The sequence below is a fragment of the Benincasa hispida genome, chromosome 12 (genome assembly GCF_009727055.1).
Source record: "Benincasa hispida cultivar B227 chromosome 12, ASM972705v1, whole genome shotgun sequence".
NCBI lineage: Eukaryota > Viridiplantae > Streptophyta > Magnoliopsida > Cucurbitales > Cucurbitaceae > Benincasa > Benincasa hispida.
Window position 1 is genome coordinate 50834099 of NC_052360.1, and position 22321 is coordinate 50856419.

The window sequence follows — 22321 nt, forward strand, 5'->3', positions numbered from 1 at the left end:
GTTGTAAACCTTTGTTTCAATCAAACATTTTACTGACAAAGTTGCATTGCATTATATAGTTTTATTTATTCCCTTTCAGCCAGGGCCTCCCTCTTCTTTCCCTTAAAAATGACACATTTCATGAGCTTTTATTCATTGGCATTCATAAAGCATCATCTTTGTGTTAAGAATTTGTTTCCCCTGAAAACAAAACCAGGAAAATGAACACAGGATCCTTGAAATTTGGGTTATAAATCTATGGAGCAAAAGGACGAGTTCTGAATAGGTACACAAAAATACTGTAGAAATTGCATCCCCACATCCCCTCAACGCTTGGAATATGTTTTCATCTTTAGTAAAGGCAAAAAGTGTCCATAAGATCTATGGATTGGAACAATATCTCTGAACTGCAAAACAGCATAAGGTTCAAAACATGGAGGAATTTGAGTTAGGCAACTGAACCACTTACAAACATGACCTTCCTATTTCTCTCTCTTTATTTTATTATTATTTTTTTGTTTTACTTAAATTAGAAAAGTTTAGTTGCTCTTTTAAAAGGGAATTTTGTTGCCAAATGTGGCAAATGCTTGAAGATCTACCCAATAATAACAATCTTGGTTGTTTGTCCATATCTTGGATATTTATAAAATAAATTGGTTTTGTTTGGTTTCAAGTAGAACCTCGTTTCGCTGTGTCTATTTAGTTTCAGAACTTTAGAATATTTCGATAGGTCGTTGAATTTTAGCATAATCTATTGTACATTCAATTTGTAATTAAGGAAAATTACATGTAATTTGGTTATGAATTGTATTCAAAATCTATTGGTTTACTTTTAGTGCAAACTAAACAAATAAGAAAATTGAATCTGAATCCAACATTGGCTTTTTATAATTGTTATTATTATTTTAAATTTTGTTGCAAATGGTTTCCAAAGTTTAGTGGGTGTGAGTATAGTGGGCTACTATGGTTTGATCCTCTCTCAACTGGTGCTGAGAAATATCGCGTTACTATAATGTTGATTAATTCTTCCTTTTTCGTGGTAACACATCAATTAAAAATATCTTTAAATTACAGTATAAGAGGTATGGTTTATTTGTTTATTTATTTATTTTAAAGAAGAGTATAAAGTTTCATTTTTTTGTGTTTTTGTAACAATGGAAATGTACGTGGTTTTGTATGGTTTTTTTTTTCTTTTCTTTTTTAAGTCTATTTCGGTCTCTATCCTCTCTAATTTGTTCAATTTTAGTCATTGTACTATTAAATGTCTAATTTTAGTTTATGTACTTTCAACATTAATTTTTTATCAAAATTATTTAAATAATAACAATGATTTTCATGCAAAGAAATACAATGTATGAATATGTTTTTAAAATTTATAGTAAAAATGTTAATAAAAAAAATAAAAAGTAATGAAAAATCTATAATAAATTAGTAGTATGGATTAAATTTAAGATTTATTGAACGTACATAGACTAAAATTGGACATTTGAAAATATTGTGATTAAAATTGAACAAATTTCAAAGTATGTGGATCAAAATGGTATTTTAATATTTTTTTTAAAATATAACAACACATGAAGTGAGAGATTCAAACGTTCGATTTCTTGATCATGTAAGATTGATTTTTTTTCATTGCGATCTATCTTAGGCTATTTTTAAATATAAAAAAATGAACTGAAATATTTATAGAGATAACAAAATTTTATTGTCTATCTGCAATAGATCGAGGTAGATTGTGATAGATTACTATTTGTATCTATCTGGATCATAATAGACATAGATAGCAGTCTATTGCGATTTAAGATTGTGGTATTTTGCTATTATTTGTAAGCATTTTAAGCAATTTTATTATTTAAAATGATTTATCTATCTTTTGAGTACATGATTTATATATTTTCTTTTTCATTCATATTTCAAATATTTATAATTATGAATAAATAATATGTATGAACTTCTTCTTATATGGGATAAAAAATTCTTTTTCTTCTAAAAGAAGGTAATAAGACGAAACAAATTCTCTCTCAATCACAAATCAAAGTAGTTGCATAAGATGTATTTTCTTCCCTTTTAACTAAAATCAAAGACCTTGTAGTATTTATTTATTTTAAAAAAGAAGTGTAGTATTTATATTTTACACATTATTAATGTTATATATGACTTATTTTTTTAAAGATAAAATTTCAAGTTTCATCAAATTATACTTCAAAATACATATTTTTTTTTTTGTCAAATGAATATAGTTCAATTGACATCAAATATGTATTATCAATTTTGAGATTAGAGATTCGCGATTCGCCATCCCACATATTGTAAAAAAACCACAAAATACCTATTTTCTTCAAATTATTAATATTTAGGATTGAATAAATAAATGAGATTCATGGTATTACAATCCATCGATTTTCAAATTTATGAAAATAATGTCTACAAAATTCAACTGATATTGAAAATCACCCTATTTTTTATATAAAATAAAAAATCTGTTTACTAGTTCACTTAAAATCGAATGTTTACATTGTCATCTTATCCACCTTTTAAGCTTAGGTAGGAACTTGAAATTTTAATTTAAAATATGTCAACTTGAACTCTATGGTTTATATATTTATCCATAGACAGATAATATAAGAATTTTATCAAATGCAATTTTGAAAATTTACCAAGGTATCTCAAAGATGAGTAAATATAAAAGTTTAGGATTAGAACATTTTTATATTCTCAATCAAATCATATCTTGTAAAGGATGGTAAAATTATATCACACATGTTGGTCAAATCAAGTCAAGGTTCTCTTCTCACTCAACCAAACAAGAATGAGAATTCTTTTTTTTCCAAATAAAAATAGCATATAAAAAATTTTTTTTTAAAAAAAAAAAAAAAAAAAAAAAAGCATATGAATACATCAATAAATAGATTGAGATGACAAGTGATCAAGATTGCTTAGGTATCAATCCAACTCTAGAAAATCAAATCTTATCTCATTCTTCTTCTTCTTTCCTTTATAATAATAATAACAACTATTATTATTATATATATGTGGCCAGGTGTCCTCTTCTCATTGGGTGATTTGATATTATTTCATATTTCTAAGGTTTTAAAATTATATAACATGGTCATAAAATTTAGTCATATAGAAGATCTTTTTTCTTTTAAGATAAAATAATAGTTATGTATTAGCGGTGAGATATTTTGTTATGAAATTTGTTTATGTAAGATAAATGTAACTTATGTCCATCAAGAATATGAATAAAAAGAAATGGCAAACCAAAGTGTCTAGAATATGAACATATTATTATAAGCGAAATGTCTAGTTCATGGATTAGAGAATGAAAAACCAATTATGTCTCGTCATCTTTTTGTTTAGATAAATGATTATGCTTTGCTTGCTACATCACCTATAATCACTAGAAAACAATCAAATTATATCAAATCAACTAATCTTTTTCATAGTAATGTTTTCTAAACCAATGCTGATACAACTCTAACAGCTAGACAAACATTTACAACGTTGTTTCGAAGATGGTTTAAGCCTTGCAAACTTGATTGGTTGAAAATATATAAATTGGAGAACCAAAACCTTGTATTTGTTTAATTTAAACAACTAATTATATATTTTTTTTCCCTAAGACAGAAGTTGTCCACGTGTCACAAGGAGATCAAAATACAACGTTAAACCAAGATATAGAATGGCCCACCGTGACTATCGGGTTGACCACTCGTGGAATGCCATGCTGACTGTTCCGTACGGACAGCTCCAAAATTAGAAAAAATAAATAAATAAAAAAAGAAAAAAATTGTCCCATAATTTAACCAACTAACTTTGTACACCCCATTTTCTTCTTAACTAAAAATAACAAATTTTCCTTCTCTCTCTTAAAATAATTATTTAAAAAAAAAAAAAAATCACACAGAAACAGGACAAACAAATTTCCCTTTCTCCTCCTTTTCTATAAAAGCTCTGCCTCTGTTATTTCTGTTTTGCTTCATGGAGTTTTATTGTCATTGTTTCTTCCATTTCACTCAAACTTCTTCTTTGCTTCACAAAACTCCATCTTTCTTCCATTCTCTTTCATTTTAAAACAAACCCTTTTGGTTTTTTGTTCCTTTTATCTTTGAAGTTATGTTGCAGGACGTTGTCCGCTCTGCACCGGAGCAAATGCTTCCCATTGTAATATTTTATAACGCTTTCATCTCTGCTTTACAATATTCGTGAATGTTTGAGTCAGCTTTGGTTTTGATATTGGGTTTTCATTTTCATGAATGCCTATAAGGTTTATGACAAAATTCCTAGCTGCCCATTTTGAGTTCTTTGTGCTTGAGAAATGGGTTTGATTGTTGTGGAAACATGTGGCTTGTAAGTCTTCTTGTTACAACATTTCTGGGTTGGATTCTTATTCAAAATATCTAAGATAAATGAGAGAGAATCCATGCTTGACAAGCATCTCACATGGATGTGTTGTTGGAGTTGATTTTTAAATTCTATTTGTTTGTCCAGACTGGGAAATTTTTACCACTAGTCCAGCCAAATTTAGTATTCCATTAGCTTGAAGCTTTTTTTTCTCTTTTGCACTCCCACATATCACATGAGCATAAATGCACATCCTTTTCAACTTTGCACAACAAACATGCAGCATTAGAGACCATTCCCTTCCTTTTTGAAAAAGTTTGGTGCATTACATATTGTTTTACCCAAATCCTATGAAAATTCTGGTTGGTTTACATTTTTTTTAACATTGTTATGCTAAATACCTTATCTTCATCTTCTAGTATATATATTTTATCCTGTTTCTTTTACTAAGTTGCATATTTGAGAAGAGAGACTTTATGTGTTTGCGTGTTTTTATTTATAATTCTCCTCGGTTCGGTTGTGAATATGAAGAATGGTGCTTCTTGCTTGTTTGAAACAAAGGTCGATTTCTCTGAAGCCGTGCCTAAAGGCATATTGGTAGAATTAGATTTCTTCTTGTTGATCTATCAAAATATACCGTCTCTTGTTCTTGTTTAGTCCCCTTTTGTTTTTGGTTTTTGTATGCATTGGTGTAGAAGTTGATGTTGGCTTTTGATATTGTCTTTTCAGGATGAAATCTCGAGTCCGATCAATGCGCAAATATTTGATTTCTGTGATCCCGAGCTGTTCGCAGAGACACTTCAGAGCTCCGAGTTCAATTCTTGCTCGAATTGTTGTTACGACAAGAATTCACCATATACTACAAATCTATCTAATTCCCCGGATCAAACAGATAACAACGGCAATGACAATGGCAATACTGTTGCCGCTGCTGCATCGTTTGTACCTGCTAATGACGCATCGGCTGCAACTAACATAACAACCAACAGTACTAGTAATCTGACTGCTATCTTTGATTCCCAAGAAGAACTTGACAATGATATCTCTGCTTCCATAGACTTCTCTCCATCGGCTTCGTTTTCGATCCCTCAATATCTCACCATCCAGTCGGGGCAGTTCGACGTTTCTCAAGTGCAGTCTCAAATGCCATTAATAGATCCCATGATTGAGGGGCTTGTGCAGTGTCCTATGGCTCCAGTTGGAACTCTCATCGACGAAGATCTACCGTCAATTTATGTCGATGATTGCCTGTCTTCCTTGACTTCCTACATGCCACTGAATCCTTCTTCCCCTTCATGCTCGTTTGTCGGAGCAACCATGGCAACTTACCTCCCCACTACATCAATGACTCCTGCTACATCGACTGTCGAAAGTTGTGGAATGTTCTCTCTCCTTGGCGCAGAATTGCAACCACAAGACCTCGACTATCAAGGAGACAACTGTGGACTCTACAACCAAGACTGTATGCAGGGGACTTTCAATCCAGCAGACCTTCAGGTACTTAACTAAATGCTATTAGACTATACTCCGTCTTCAACAACGACAAAATAAACAGACCGAAATGATTGTCACTCAACATTTTTGTTCTATATAAAAGGTGCTTAACAATGAGAATCTACAACTGCCTGCTGGGGCAATGAACTGCACTTCTTTAGCATCAGATCTCTCAAGCTTAAAGGACAGTACTTTCAAAGTAGGAAAACTCTCCATGGAAGAGAGAAAGGAGAAGATTCATCGGTATATGAAGAAAAGAAATGAAAGGAACTTCAGCAAGAAAATCAAGGTCCTCACTCATTGTTTCTTTTTCACCCCTCCCCTCTTTATAATCAAACTTGAAATCTTTCTAATGGCGGAAGCAAATCAACAGTATGCCTGCAGAAAAACGCTGGCAGATAGCCGGCCAAGGGTTCGGGGACGGTTCGCAAAGAACGACGAATTGGCAGAGAATCACAGGGCTGCTTGTAGCAACCATGAAGGAGAAGAAGAAGAAGAAGTAAAGCTCCTCTTTGAGCCAACTTTTGAAAGCTTCTCCACTTGGGAGAACAGAGTTTTTTAGAGAGAAAAAAAAAGAACTATATGTATATATATGTGTATATATATATATATATCAATGGTTTTTGTTTTGCAGGTAGTTGTGAAGGAAGAAGATAGCATGGTTGATTCCTCAGATATCTTTGCTCATATCAGTGGAGTGAACTCCTTCAAGTGCAACTATCCAATCCAGTCTTGGATTTGAATTTTTTTATGTTGTTTATTAAAAATAAATCATCAAAAAGAAAAAAAATGAGAAAAAGAAAAAAAAAAAAGGAGAAGAGAGGAAGAAACTACAATTTTGCAGGACCCAAATACAGATATGAACACAAGAATAATAATTATGATATGTAGTAGAAAGAGATAGTGAAGAAGGGTCATAAAATAGAAATAAGTTTGAGTCAGGCCACCTAGCAATCAGACTTTAGAAGTTTTCAATTTGTAGATATCTCATCAACAAATTCAAAATCCTTAATTTGTACATGTTAGGGGTTTATGCCCTCAAAGTTGCAATAATTAATATATATGTTCAAATTTAATTATAAGGTTTGTTACCATACAACAACTCTCTCATGTTCATTTTATTTGTTTTAAGGTTTTCACTTCATATTTATGTTTCACGGTCATATTCAATCTCAAATTATTTTGATTAAATTACTAATTTGGCTTCTATCGTTCGAAGAAACTTAGAATTTAGTTCCTAGTGTTTAAAAATTATAATTAATTCTCGAGAGTGATATCAAACTATAAGAACTAATTATGAATTTTTACTTTTGAAGTTATAGGGACACAAAAAAATATAACTTGAAAGTTTTTGAGATATTATAAGAAATTGAAAAAAAAAAAAAAAACATGTTTTGAAAATAGCATCTAAAACATATGGATAAAATGTTTAGAACTTAACTTCCACCAATTTTGAGTAGAGTAGACACAAAGCTACGTCGAATAACAATCCAATAACCTCTCTCTTTTTGTTAGTTACCATCTCATCTTGGTTACAACATATACTTTTATTAGTTAGTTGCATGGGGAGGTTTCATATTACTTTATTTACTCTCTGAGAAATGTATGTATGTATTCTTGGGATTATTTTATTAATGAGTTGAGAAATACATTGTCCCGTCGTGATATGATATTAGAGCATATTTTGCTTCGGATTCTCTTTCATGCACTCTAATTTCCATTTTCTTCTTTTTGCGTGTTTTTCTTCTTCTTCTTCTTCATCTTTCATCCCAGTTCCAGTGGCTGAAAAGAAGATTGAAGTTACTGGATCTAAAATTATTTTAATTCAACCAATACCATTACTTTTCAAATTCATACACAATTAAATCATTATTTCATTCATAATTCTCTTGGACCGACCGTTACCCGATGCTGTTATCTACTTCATGGAGTCATGGGCCATTGCTGGTAGGAATAAGGCTGGTTCTCTCACAGGAAAACTCAAGAAACCATTTGATGGAGTTTTGTCTCCGAAGAAATTGCTATTAGTATTGTTTACACTGGTTCTGTCAAGGAGGTTTGGGATGAATTTCATGAACGATTCAAGCAATCCAATGGCACAAGCATGTATCAACTACATAAAGAGCTTGTTACTCTTTGCCAAGGTGCTTTACTAACTGTTATACAAAACTTAAAACAATTTGGTAGGATCTTCATGATCTTTGGCTAGTCAATGAATGCACCTGTGGATGTCTGAAGCCTTTTCTCACTCATCTTGATTCCGAATACTCAATGACCTTCTTGATAGGATTGAACGATTCTTATGCGATAGTTAAAGCTCAGATTCTTCTTATGTAGGCTTTGCCATCTATCACAACTGTTTTTATCTTCTTATTCAAGAGGAGCATCATCGTCCTACTGATATTTTACATTCTCCTGCTGATCTTGTGGCTTGGCTCACCATTGCAAATATCAACACTTCTTTTAATCATCGTTATTGCAAGAAGGATAGTCAACTTCCTATTTGTTTCTTTTATGGAATAAAAATATACGTGGTTGATCATCTATATTATACATAAAACGCACAATAGAAAGAAAGTTTTGTGCCAATTATGCCCTTATAATCATTTTCATTATTACTTTGGTGGTACTTTTGTTATTTCAATTCAAATGTTCACATTAATTATTTCCTAATTTTAAATACCGCCACCCACGTTGGTTGCGTCATTTGTGTTTAGGTTTTTTCTTCTTCTTTTCTTTCTTCATTCCATTCCCTTTTTTGTTTTTTGTTTTTTTTTTATTTGAGTTGTCTTATTAATAAAATGGTTTCTAATTATTAATTATTATAATTACATGTAACCAAATGCAAAGAAGGCAAAATATGAAAAGTCTTTGTTCATTTATTTCTAAAAGAAACCACTCTAGAATTTATGCATTTACATTTAATTAGAGTTACTTTTGGAGTTTCCAAAGTTTTTGGATTTTAATAGTTTTACAACATTACCAACTCTTGCAATTATATAAGTAGCATCTCCTCTTTGAAAAAAAAAAAAAAAAAAAAAAAAAAAACTTCTCTCGATTTGTTTTCTTTCTCACTCAACTCAATTCCTCTTGAAGTTCATTTTTTTGATTTGGTGTGCTAGAGAATAATAGATAAGCACCGTTTTCTCTCTAAAAAAAGTCGTAGTTTATTTTAAGGGTGTACATAGTCCAGGTTGGAAAAATTTTGTTCGAGTTGGTTAAAAATAACCCTACTAGTAGTCAACCCAACCCAACCTAACCCAAAATTTCTGGATTAGGCCGGGTTGGGTCACTGGTTCTGTTACAGGATCACTTACCAATTGGCAAATACTATACGTTCGCCTACCAATGCTATACGATCGTCTACTAAATGCTATACGATCACTTACCAAATGCTACACGATCGCTGAGCTCGGCTACACGATCGCTTAGCTCTGCTACATGATCGCTGAGTAATAAAATGCTATATAATCGCCTACCCAATGCTATACGATCGTTCACCAAATGCTACACTATTGCTTACCAAATGTTACACGATCGCTGACTAACAAAATGTTATACGATCGCCTACCAAATGCTATACGATCGCTTATCAAATGCTACACGATCGCTGAGCTCTGCTAGGCGATCGTTGAGTAACAAAATGCTATACGATCGTCAATCCAATGCTATACGATCGCCTACCCAATACTATACGATCGCTTACCAACACGATTGCTGAGTAACAAAATATTATACAATCGCCTACCAAATGTTATACGATCATTTACCAAAGGCGGTTTGCCGGTCTCGTGTCTCGGTCTGCCGGTGTTATGTTTTATTTCATTATATATATATACAGGTCGGGTCGGGTCGACCCGACCTTGAAATGGGGTAACTCGAGACCCAATCCGAATTTAATATTTTTAAAAATTTCTAACCTAACCCAACCCAACCCAACTCTTGCAGTTTGGGTTGGGTAGTCCGAATTAGTTGGATTACCGGATTTTTTGAACACCCCTAATTTATTTCTCTTCCTCTCTCAATTCCTTTCTCTAACAACTTTCTATATATTTGACCGACAAAGTGGAAGGGATTATTAATGACTTTGTCACATCCTAAAAGTCTCTAATAATGTTGTGCACACTCTTCCACTCTTCCACTCATACTCGCAGATGTTTGTGGAATGAAAATTGGCTTTTAACACCATTCTTGGGTTTTTTTGAGGCCATCAAATATGAATGTTCCCGTTGTTGCATGATTTCCGTTATTTGTTTGGTTCTTTTTTTACTAAAAAGAGATGATCACATTGTAAATATAATTTTTTAGAATAAAATATCAAATTAAGTTCTTTAGAATATATGTATTTTAAAAAATTGTCATTAGTTTGATTTTAAACACCGATCAATGAGAGATAAAGAAGAAAAATAATCTCAAGTGTATGTACCTCTCGAAAGATGTTTTCAATTTTTTTTTAATTGATACTATCTTTAAAAAAATTTAATATGTTTTATGAACACGTTAAACTTTTAAATATTAACTTCCAAAAACATCAAGTTTAATATTCTCACATTTTTCCTTCTTTAAATTTAGATTTTTGTAAAATAATGATAATGTTGTTTTATTGTTACTACATTTTCTACTTTTTCAATTTAAACATTAGCTGTCAAATATATTACTTTTTAATTTCCTCACGTCTTTTCTTAAAAAAAAATATTATTTATAAGACCTAAATTAGCATAATTACCAATTATTATCTCTGTGTACTTGGAGGTTCAAATTTTTTTTTGTCGCGATTTGTTATGATAAAAAAAAAAAAAAATCAATATTTATATGAATCATGTAAGTTTGAGTTTCTAAAAAGAAGGTTTTATTTAGAAGTAAATTTGTTGAATTTAGTTGTCTTGTGAAATTTTACTTTTAGTTATGAAACATTATTTCAAATGATAAAATTATTGAAAATATTTACTTATAGCAAAATTTTGGAACTATAAATGATAGACGTTGATAGATACTGATAGACTTCTATCAGTGTCTAACAATGTCACTGAGAGACACTGATAGTAGTCTATCAGTGTCTATCTGCGTCTATCATTGATAGTTCTAAAAGTTTGCTATGTTTTATAAATATTTTGATTTATTTTTCTATATTTAAAAACAGCCCTTTAGTTATTATAATTCTGCTACATTCATTTAAAAATTGCATAGCACGTGTTGAAAGACTAGTACAAATACTGTTGTTGCACACGCTACTGCACCAATTTTCTTTTATCCAACTTGAATTATGGATCTTCTTAATTCACATTTACATGTTGCAAAGACTTCACCATAACTCATACTTCAGGTATTTGTTCCTTAGCATCTATTTCTACTATAACAAGTGATAGTTGGATCATCAACTTGGGGGGATTCTAGGCATATTTGTCATAATCGTACTATTTTTCGAAATTGAGAGTTGTGTGCATAATGTTTCTATTGTGTTGTCGAATGGTCGTCAAATTTCATTGAGTTTATTAATAATGAATAGCTTGTTGTTACGAGATGTTTTGTTCGTTCCTCAGTTTGCCTATAACCTAATATCCGTAAGTTGCTTATTAAATTGGAAAATATGTCTTGTTGACCTGAACTATACTTACTAACCTTTCAGCTTGGTGTTGTAACAACAGAAATACTCGAATGAAAATAAAAGGAGAAGAGGAGAAAGAACAAACAACACAGAAACTATAGTAGTTTAATCTCAATGTGAGACTCTCAATCTTCTTTATTGATACTCATAACAGGAATACAGAGGAATTCTTTTCGGAAGAGGAAATACAAAGTCGATCATCACAGCAACAAGAAGAAAACACTTAAATAGCTAGTGCTTCAAAGTTTGCATACTCATACTCGATCCTCGCTAGCACCTTACTCAATGCTCGATCGCTCGCTTACTCACTGCTCACTGCTCACCTGAAAGCTTGCGTGCTTACATACTTACTCGCTTACTCGATGCATGCTTACTCACTTCCTCGATGCTCCCCCGAATGCTTGCTCAACCAACCATTTAATTACATCAGGGGAAACGCTTCAGCTGGGACCACTTTACACACAATAAAATCCCTGGAAGGATAAATAAATTCAAGTGACATACCTCAACCAATCAACCAATCCCATGCAACCTTCTATAACAGATTTGTGGAGGAATATTCCTTCTTCTAGCTCATTCACAAACAACTTTAAGATGGGCCTAAAAGAAATAATAATAATACTCTTTCCTTGCAGACTACAAAGAGTATATCAAGCCCAATAAGAAGCCAAATTAATGTGCTAAAAGAAGATAGGCCTACTGAATATAATAAAGGGCCAAATGTATTAGGCTAGCAAAAACTACAACAATTCTCCACCTTGCTACATAATACATCAGTAAGAAAAATTTAGGATCTTTCCCAATAACAGTGTTCACAAAGAACCAACCTTGAGAGCCTTCAAACAACTCTCAAGTTTATAAGCAGGTAAAGTCTTTGTCAAGGCATCAGCTGCATTTTCAGAAGATGAAATTTTCTCAATCCTTACTCTTCCTTTTGCAATTACATCTCTTATGAAATAGAATCTAACATCTATATGCATGGTTCTTTCATGGTATGTCTGATTCTTTGACAAAAAAAATTACACTTTGACTATCACAAAAAATCACCAAATCATCCTTTAAGAAAATATGAAAATTTTCTGCTAACTCATTAAGCCAGATAGCTTCTTTAAATACTTTAGTTAGAGCCATATATTCAGCTTCTGTGGTTGATAAAACAACCACTAATTGTAAGGATGATTTCCAGCTCACTGTGTTTCCAAAGAACTTGAAAACTAAACCGGACAAAGATCTTCTCTTGACTTTATCAGTTGCATAATCTGTATCCACAAAACCTGTGAGGACATCTTGATTACTTAAGTGTTTAGTATATAACAACCCATATGATACAGTTCCTTTAACATATCTCAGGATCCACTTGATTGCTTGCCAATGATAACTCGCTGGATCAGCCATATATCTACTGACAACACTTAAACAATGAGCTAAATTTGGTCTGGTACAGACCATAAGGTATATGAGACTTCCTACAACATTAGCATATGGTACAACTTGCATTTGATCTCTTTCATCCTCAGATTTAGGGGCATGCTCAAGGGATAACTTAAAATGAGATGCAAGAGGTTTTGTAACTGATTTAGATTCATTCATTCTAAATCTTGTAAGCATCTTATGGCAGTATGCTTCTTGAGAAAGTTTCACAGTATCAACATCTCTATTTCTATCAATTGTTATCCTTAGTATTTTCTTTGCAGGTCCAGGATCTTTCATGTCAAAGACCCCTTTTAAGTCATTATTTAGCTTATTCACCTCTTGTCTATCTATACTTGCTACTATCATATCATCAACATATAACAATAAGAAAACAGAATGTCTTCCTACTTCATGTCTAAAGTACACACAATCTTCCAACATACTTCTTTTAAAATCACATGACAGCATAAAAGAATCAAACTTAAGATACCATTGCCTAGGTGCTTGCTTTAGACCATACAAGGATTTCTTAAGAAGACATACCTTATTTTCAGTTCCTACTTTTACAAATCCAGGTGGTTGATGCATGATAGTTTCAGAATGTCTCCATTTAAGAATGTTGTTTTGACATCCAGCTGATCCAACTCCATGTTTTATTTAGTAACCAATGATAATAGTATTCTGATGGAGGCGTGTCTCACTACAGATGAAAATACTTCGTTTTAGTCTACCCCTATACCTTGGTGAATCTTTGTTTTGAATGTCATGTTTAAGCTTGTATATCCACTTACATCCAATCATCTTATGCTTAAGTGGTTTGTCCACCAATTCCTAAGTTTTATTCTTGATCAAAGAATCTATTTCTTCTTGCATTACTCGCTGCCATTTGAGTTTTTCTTTAGAATTTACTGCTTCTTCGAAGGTTAGTGGTTCATTATTAGCATCTTTCAGCTCAATGCATAATGCATAGTGAACTATATCAGCATCTGCATACCTGGAAGGTGCCCTAATCTGCCTTCTCAGTCTGTCTCTAGCCAGAGTGTATGACTGAAGATTATCTCCTTGAGAAGTTTCTGCTTAAACTATCTCCACCTGAGATATCTTCTATATTTTCCTGGTTCTCAGATTCATTTGAAGTATAGCTCGGTACTTCAAACTCAATATAAGTTTCAGATACTGCCTTTGGCTCTTGTGCAGTCTTATTCTCTTTGTTTTTTAATGCCATCTTGGTCTCACAAAGGTTACATCCCTACTAATGATGCATTTCTCTTGTCCTTCTACAACACACCATTATTTATAGCCTTTTACACCTTTAAGGTAGCCCAAAAAAAGACACTGTAGTGTCTTTGATTCTCCCGGAGTCTCGTTATTTGTAATGATACACATTATTTGATGAATAAAATAACTGTTATTTCATTTTGGCATTTACTCATATCCAATAAACAAAGTTCCATGGTTATCTTATGTAAACTTAAACATGTATATGTGATATACAAGTGGATCATGCCCGTGATAACCTAAATAGGTTTGTAGTATAAGGATTAAGGTGGGATACCTGATCCTGGTGACACTACAAATACGACCCACTTTTAGAGGTTTGCAAGTGTTGTAAACTATTACAGATGGTAGATCCTAACCATTCATGTGGAGACGTGCGAGCGGGGTGTCTTATACAAAGAGTTTGTATAAGACCGAACCACGAGATGACTAGACTCTGTATATAACGTCGTTGATACTAGAGACTTACATCTCACCTAAACGACCATAGGTGACACGACCTCAATCTTGAGTGTTTTGGAAACTCCTGCCTTTGATGACGATCCTTTAATTAATATAGGTAAGAGTGGCCAAATTTCCAACTCAACATGCCTACCTTTTTGGGGACTTGTCTAATCTGGGAGCTGGGAACTCACTTACACAAGATGGAATTCACTTATTTTCTGAAGCAGGGATAAATAGAGAGATTGCTCCCTTAAGGGCTGATTCCGGGGCTTGAACATAGTGGCCACAGCTTCTCTTTGGAAGAGAGAACTCAGTCATAGTAGAACTATGACTTTGTTCATTAGAGGGATCAGTGGTACTTAAGAAGTTAGATGTGACTACAGGGGTATAACGGTTATTGGCCGAGCTGTACTTACGAGCGATCTGTGAAGGGTTGTCGCACTACTGATTGGTTAAGTGGACACATAATACATATGTGGTAAGAAGAGTTCAGTTGTCGGTCTTTAGTGGAGTGCCTTTAGTAGAGTGCCTGGAAGTTAATGGATGGTAGATTCCGTGACTAAAAAGTTTACTCAGTTATTCATGTACTGTTAGAGCTTTGAGCTACAGGTTCATAAGGTCCCCCTTAGTAGCTCAATGGATTCAATTGAGGATCAGTTCTTAGTGTTGATTTGAAATGTTCAAATTGACAAGAGGTAATTCGATTATATATGATATGATCGGTATGATGTATGAGATACATCTAGTGGAGGATTAATGTAAATGAGATTTACATTAAGTACCATGGAAAAAGAGTTATGGTTTATATGTTTCATAAGATGAAATATTAAAACTATAGGTTATAAATATAGTATGATAAGTTGGTTATCATTTATATTTATAATAATATTAATTATTGGATAATTAACTCTTTTTCTCTAATAACCAATTGAGTGGGAGGTTAATGGTGGTTTCATGGTAACCGTGGGATAAAAGGGAAAATGTTTTCCTAATTTTAATAAAGTTGGATTTTGTGAATTTGAGATTTCCTCTCTTGGAAATATTCTTATGGAAGTTGTCAAGTAAATTGGATTTACTAAGCGACAACTTGGATAAAGAAAACGATGGTGGAGTGTTTGTAGGCGACAGATACGCAACTAAGCGATGAGCTAAACTATCGCTCAACTTTTCCTAAACGATTGAGCATCGACCTATACGATAGGTTCTACCATCTCCCACTTGCTCAATCATTTATACGATTGTTGTTTCCTCTATCTTTTGCCTCAAACCAAGTCCACACCGAGAATACCAAGGTAGCCTTCTTGGTGGTGTCATACACAACTCGACACTGTCGAGGTTCTATGGAGGTCGTTCGTGTTGTTGGGATGTTCATGACCTAGGCAATTGTTGAGTTCAAGTGCGCAGTGTTCTTGCAGTGTAGCGGTCGTGTTGGACGAACGTTTGTGGTTGCTGTGTTGTTGTGATCGAGCGTTCGTGATCAAGGAGCTTGGCGACGAGTCTACAAAAGTGTGCAGCTTTTGTCCTTGAGCTTTTGTATTATCATGCTGTAATTTCTGTAATTAATGCATAACCGTATGTTTTTGTTTATGACTGTAATTGTAAAGTTCATATATGATTGTAATTTGGAATGATCTTTCCGCTGCTCATGGAAATCCTCGTGTTCGATTTCCTTCAGACACTTTTTAGAATGATTTTCTATCTTTCCCTCTTTGAAATATGCATATGCAACACACCCAAAAAATCTCAAGTTAGATAAGTCTGGTGGATGTCTTGTCCATTTTTCCATGGGAGTTTTAAACTCTATAGCTAAAGAAGGACTTCTATTAACAAGGTAAGTGGCTATTTCCAATGCTTTCCCCCAAAGATTCCTTGGTAGGTTAGCATTTTACATGAGACATCTTACCTTTTCCAGCAGTGTACGACTCATCCTTTTAGCCAGGCCATTTTACTGAGGTGTTCCTTTCACTGTAAGGTGTCTTTGAATTCCATCTCTCTCACACGGAAGCTTGAATTCATTGTTAAAAAATTCCAAACCATTGTCAGTCCTCAATGACTTAAACTTCTTGTCAGTTTGATTTTCAACCAAATTCTTCCATTCAACAAATTTCCTGTAGGTTCAACTTTTTTTTTCAGCAAATAGGTCCAAACCCTTCTTGAATAGTCATCAACAATGGAGAGGAAAAAACGTGCCCCACCTATTGTAGGAGTTTGTTCAGGACCCCATAAATCAGTATGCATATATTCTAAGATTGTTTTAGACGTGTGCAGCTCTTTACTAAATGAAACTCTGGTTGACTTGCCATAGATGCAGTGCTCATATATGCTTAGACTAATTTCTAAAGTTGTTCCCAACAAGCCTTACTTGAAAAGATGTTTTAAACCATTCTCACCGATGTGCCCCAACCTTTGATGCCATATTCTTGCTTCTATGTGATGTTTCTGTGAAACAATTGATGAGGCACCAGCTACTGTATTTCCCTCCAAAACATATAGTCCATGTCAAAGCTTTCCTTTAAGTTTCACCATCACTCCTTTTATGACTTTTAAGGTACCATTCTCAAGTCTACAAAAGTATCCTGCAGTGTCAAAAACTCCAAGAGAAAGAAGATTTCTCTTCAAATGAGGAACATACCTTACTAAGGTGAGTTCCCTGATCTGTCCATCAAACATCTTCACCAGCACTATTCCAATTCCTTCAACACTGCATTCTTGATGATTTCCTAGAAGAACATTTCCTCTATTGATCTTTTTGAACTGTTGAAACCAATCTCGGTTAGGAATCATATGAAAAGAACATCTGGAGTCAAGAATTCATTCTGATTTGAACTTGCCATCCGAAATAGTGAGGACCAGCTTCTAGGTAGTTCTCTGTCACATTGACATTTTGAATATCATCCTCTTTTCTATTTTCATTTTTCCTTTTATTTTTCAGCTCGAAACAATTCCTCCTAATCTGACCTTCCTAATGGCAATAGAAGCACTTCTTCATTTTTCCTTGAGACTTTGATCTATCACGATTTGAATTTTTTGTGGATTTCTTATCTGATTTTCCCCTTGTCATTAAGGCTTCAGATTATTTTCCTTTAGTCTTCCTTCATTCTAAGTCTCTTGATCTTAAGGCATTTAAAACAATGTCCATCATGAGACTATCCCTGCCATACTTAATAGCCATTTTAATTTCATTGTAAGAATCAGGCAGATAATTCAACAATATTATGGCCCTATTTGTTGGAACGACACCAGCATGCAGCGGAAGATATCAGGATCCATAAGCACTCTAATTCATTAATTTTGGCAGAAAAGAAACATGTTAAAACAGAGTTTAATAGGTTTCAAGAACATACCTTGGCCGAACCGTTGAAATCTTTATTTTCGGCTGCTAAATGCTTCTAATCTTTGTGTAGACCACTACAAGATCTTTCCTATTATTCTCTTGGTGCTCTAGATTAAGTTGTGAGACTTAAAATAAGTTTAAATCAAAGGGAATATGGAGAAATCTCACTGCAACAACTCATAATGAAGAACAGCTTCTTCATCCGAATTTTTCAGGAAAAAATCTATCGGTTAATCACCTTCACTTTCCTCCAATCTCTTCAATATATTGCAGACTAATATGCAAAGAGATTTGTTGCATAGGATGCAGCTTATGTTTGGAGTAAATGAAGGAAGAGGTGGGTTCATTATAAGCTACTTGAAGATGAAGATAGAAAAACTCATTTTTCCTTTTTGTGTTTTTTTCTATTTCCATAATCCAAAATTGATTTTAAAATCATATTTTACTAAAACCAAAATTTATAAATTTTACAAATTAATTTCATAAATTAATTTTCTAATAAAATTAATAAATAATTATTTAAACAATTTAAATAATTCTAATTAATTTAATATCCAATATTAAATTAATTTTTACACAAATTCATCTTCATATATTTAAATCATATTTAAATATATTTTCTCCAATTCCATTTGAGTCTAATTTGAACATTTCAAATTAATTTATCACGTTACTCTAGAGCTAATCCATTTTCGAGCTAGTAGGGGGACATCGTGGACCTACAGATCATGGGCTGCAACGATCTAAGATTAATAGGCTAAACTCATTAGACCGGTCTAACCCTCATTCATTAACTAATGGGTCACTTCACTAAAGTAGTTGAACTCCCCTCCCTGTAGATATATTATGTCTACTCGATATAACTATGATTAGTAAGTTAAACCTTCACAAGTTGTTCGTAATAACGGCTAGGTCAAATCTTTGTTTTACCCCCGAATTACCTCTTGTTTCTTAAGTCTCCACTGATCCCCTAATAAACAATTGTTTTGTGATCCAATCAACAAAATCGAGTCCCTCTGATGCCAAATGAAAGGGTGGGATCCCTTGTTCAAGCCTCAGAATCAACACTTAAGGGAACAACCTCTCTACTATCCCTAAAAGCGAGTAGGAGTGAATTCCCTCTTGCATCCTATGTCCCCAGTTATCTATTCGATCTTACCCCTGAAATGGGAGTCTTATTGAGCCTGTGCTGTTGAGCCAACCCTCACTTATGCAAATCTAAGAGTAATCCCGAATAAACAGGAGTTCATAGTTAGCTCAGGATTAAGGTCAAGTTACCTAGGTCATCGCTTTGAAATAGTCAGTTTTAAACAGTAAACAACGTTGTAAAGTAAGAGTGACTCATTTCATGGTCCGATCTTATACAAACCCTTTTGCATAAGGACACCCCCACTCCTCATGTTCAACATGAACGAATTAAGATCATGTCGTTTGTAACACTTTACAACTCCTTGTAACAACTACAGAACGGGTCGCATCCAATAATGTTACCAGAATAAGGTACCCAACCTTATTCATATACTAAAGATCATTTTGACTATTTATATGAACTTGATCCACCTTTATGTCTCCACATAAAATTCAAGTACTCATTCAATAGTCAAGGGACTTTTAGGTTTATTGGATTTCTATTCAAGCAATAGATCTAATCAATAACACCTTTATTGAATTTTTCAGAATAAGTTCCATTGTTTACATACCACGAGTTTTAGGACATAAAACCCAACAAATTCCCACTTGGACTAAAACTCTAGTGGTAACTTATATATCTGATATATAAGACTGAGTTTCTGAGTTTTATAGAGAAATACAATAAACTAAGGCATCCCATACCCATCTTTTATCATTCGGTAACTCTATACCCAATATTTCTCCCACTTGCCCTAGGTTATATGGTATTCCTAGTCCTACTAGGTAATTCTCAAACACTTTAGTCGAGAGAATCATTGTAAACATGTTAGTATACAATAGGCTTTTGATAAAATTATATGAGGATTGCATCTTATTCTCAATAATGGCCAGGAAACACACTTCCTCCCACTACATTGAGGTACTCTAAACTCTTTGAGCAAAATGCATCTGACTTATCTCAACAACTCTTTGTTAACAGTCAGATCTAGAAATCTTTTAAACTTTCTATACTTTGATCTAGCCATTTAAATATCTGAATATTTACAGATGGCTTTTAACAATTTAATTCTTAACAGAGGTTTCTAAAATAAAAATAATTTTTGAAAATGAACATTTCGTTTATCACAAAAATATAAACAATTTGTTCTTTAAGATTTGCAAAACCAAGTAGCAACTTCTCCCACTGGATGAGCTGAGCAAATGGTCCCAAGGTCAAGTTAGCCTGGTTACCTTTCTCTGCTCTTTTCTTGACAAGATACCGAGGGCAGTGTCTCCTCTAGTGCCTTTTTTTGTTGCAATGGAAATATTTCCCTATATCTGCAGCATTATCCTTGCCTTTCTTTCCAATAGGCTTCTTCTTCCCTTTCCCTTTGCCCTTTTTCACAGGTATACTCTTACTCTTCGAGGAGGAGGCAACATCAGGCTTGGAGGACATTCCTTTCTTCTCGGCAGTAATAACATTTACATCTGACTTCAAACCCTTTGTGCTTAACATTGTCTAATAAGCCTATAGTTCATTCAGTAGAGTAGTCAAGTTGTATTCAATTTTATTCTTTAATGCATTCAGAATTACATAAAACTATTCAGAAGAGATTGTAGAATAAAACCAACTTGACTTCTCTCGTCCACTTCAATGGATTATTCTTAACTTACATGCATACATCAAATCTATCTAATTCATCTTTCCAAGTAGGTTCCTAGGTAAGGGTGTTACGTTTCTATCAACTTAAATACCCCAGCCTAGACAGAACATTCAATTTCATTGAAGGAAATTGAAGTTAACCTGGCTCTGATACCAATTGAAGGAACTCTCGTTTTTTTTGTTGAAACAGTTTTTCTTTATCCATGGGCAATACCTATGAGCGGAAGTGGGTCTTTCCGATTTCATTGTAACAAAATTTTCACACACACATTCTAACATACAAATATATATTGAAAACTCTAATGACTAGCATGCTTTAAAAGATAAAAAAACAAAAGACCGAAAGAATTTACCAATTGAAGAATTTCTTCATAAGAACTCGGTCCAACTGTGAACTAATTCCTCTCGCTCTTTTTCGTCCAGCAAGCAATCGCCTAGCACCACCACGATCATTTACACGAACAGCGACGCACTAACACAAGGCAACGGGGACGATACCACCACTCGAAGCCCCTAGTATTCTCAGAGTGAGAATCCAAAGGGTGGACTTTGATGGAATTGGTAGAGGGGAAGAGGAAAAGCAATCATGTACTACGAACAAGCAAGTGGGAGAAAGGGGAGCTATCGTATAGTCGGGTGCTTGATCGTTTAGGTCGGGGTACACTATCGTGTAGTAAATGTTAAGCGATCGTCTATCAAAAGGTAAGCGACCATTTAGTTAGCTTGGGCACTAAGCGATCGTCTAGTAAAGGTAAGCAATTGTTTANCTTTGTTCTTACGATCCCAAAATATTTGTATACCCAGAACAAACTGAGCCTCCCCTAAATCTTTCATTTGGAATTGGGTCGCTAGCCAGTTCTTAACTACAGTTAGTAGACCTACATCATTCTCAATGAGTAGTATATCGTCTATATACAACACTAAGAAAACTACTGAAGTATTGACAATCTTCTTGTAGACACAAGGTTCATCAACGTTCTGGTCAAAGCCATACGATTTGATCGTAGTATCAAACCGTATGTCTCAAGATCTAGACACCTTTTCAGCCCATAAATGGACTGATTTAGTTTACAAACTTTTTGCTCTTGACCTTGGACTAGGAATCCCTTAGGTTGCACCATGTAAATGGTCTCCTCAAGATTGCCATTCAGAAAGGCCGTCTTGACGTCCATTTGCCAGATCTTATAATTATAATAAGCTGTAATGGACAGGAGGATGTGGATCAACTTTAACATGGAAATAGGTGAGAAAGTCCCCTCATAGTCGATTCCCTCTACCTGGGTATAACCCTTTACCACAAGTCGAGCCTTAAAGGTTTGCACCTTCCCATCAATATCCCGTTTGCGTTTGTAGATCCATTTACAACCTATAGGTCTTACCCCATCAGGATGATCTATAAGATCCCATACTGAGTTGAAGTACATCGACTCCATCTCGAGATCCATGGCTTTGACCCATTCATCTCAGTCTATATCCTCCATTGCCTTCTGATAAGACAACAGATCCTCAACGTCGCTATCTACTACCATAGCAAGGATTTTCATGAAACCCAGATAGCAAACGGGCGGGTGCACAACCCTCCTACTACATTGAGGTTCCCTCAACTCTTGAGGTGGAACAGATCTACTAGATGAACTATCATCAACAACTCTTGTTG

General features: G+C 33.9%; 1 protein-coding gene across 4 annotated transcripts; it reads left to right on the plus strand.

Moving 5' to 3' along the window:
• The first annotated feature begins 3964 nt into the window (after positions 1–3964).
• On the plus strand, positions 3965–6841 carry LOC120067896. 4 transcript variants are annotated; one of them, XM_039019517.1, is made up of 5 exons: positions 3965–4143; positions 5053–5820; positions 5921–6106; positions 6191–6316; positions 6452–6841. In XM_039019517.1, the coding sequence occupies exons 1-5, from the start codon at positions 4096–4098 to the stop codon at positions 6557–6559; spliced, it is 1236 nt and encodes a 411-aa protein (XP_038875445.1). In that variant the 5' UTR covers positions 3965–4095; the 3' UTR covers positions 6560–6841. The 4 variants fall into 4 exon arrangements, with proteins under 4 accessions (XP_038875445.1, XP_038875446.1, XP_038875443.1 ...); XM_039019518.1 differs by lacking the exon at positions 3965–4143 and adding an exon at positions 4699–4884 and having other exon boundaries at positions 6452–6840; XM_039019515.1 differs by lacking the exon at positions 3965–4143 and adding an exon at positions 4700–4920 and having other exon boundaries at positions 6452–6839.
• The last annotated feature ends 15480 nt before the right edge of the window (positions 6842–22321 follow it).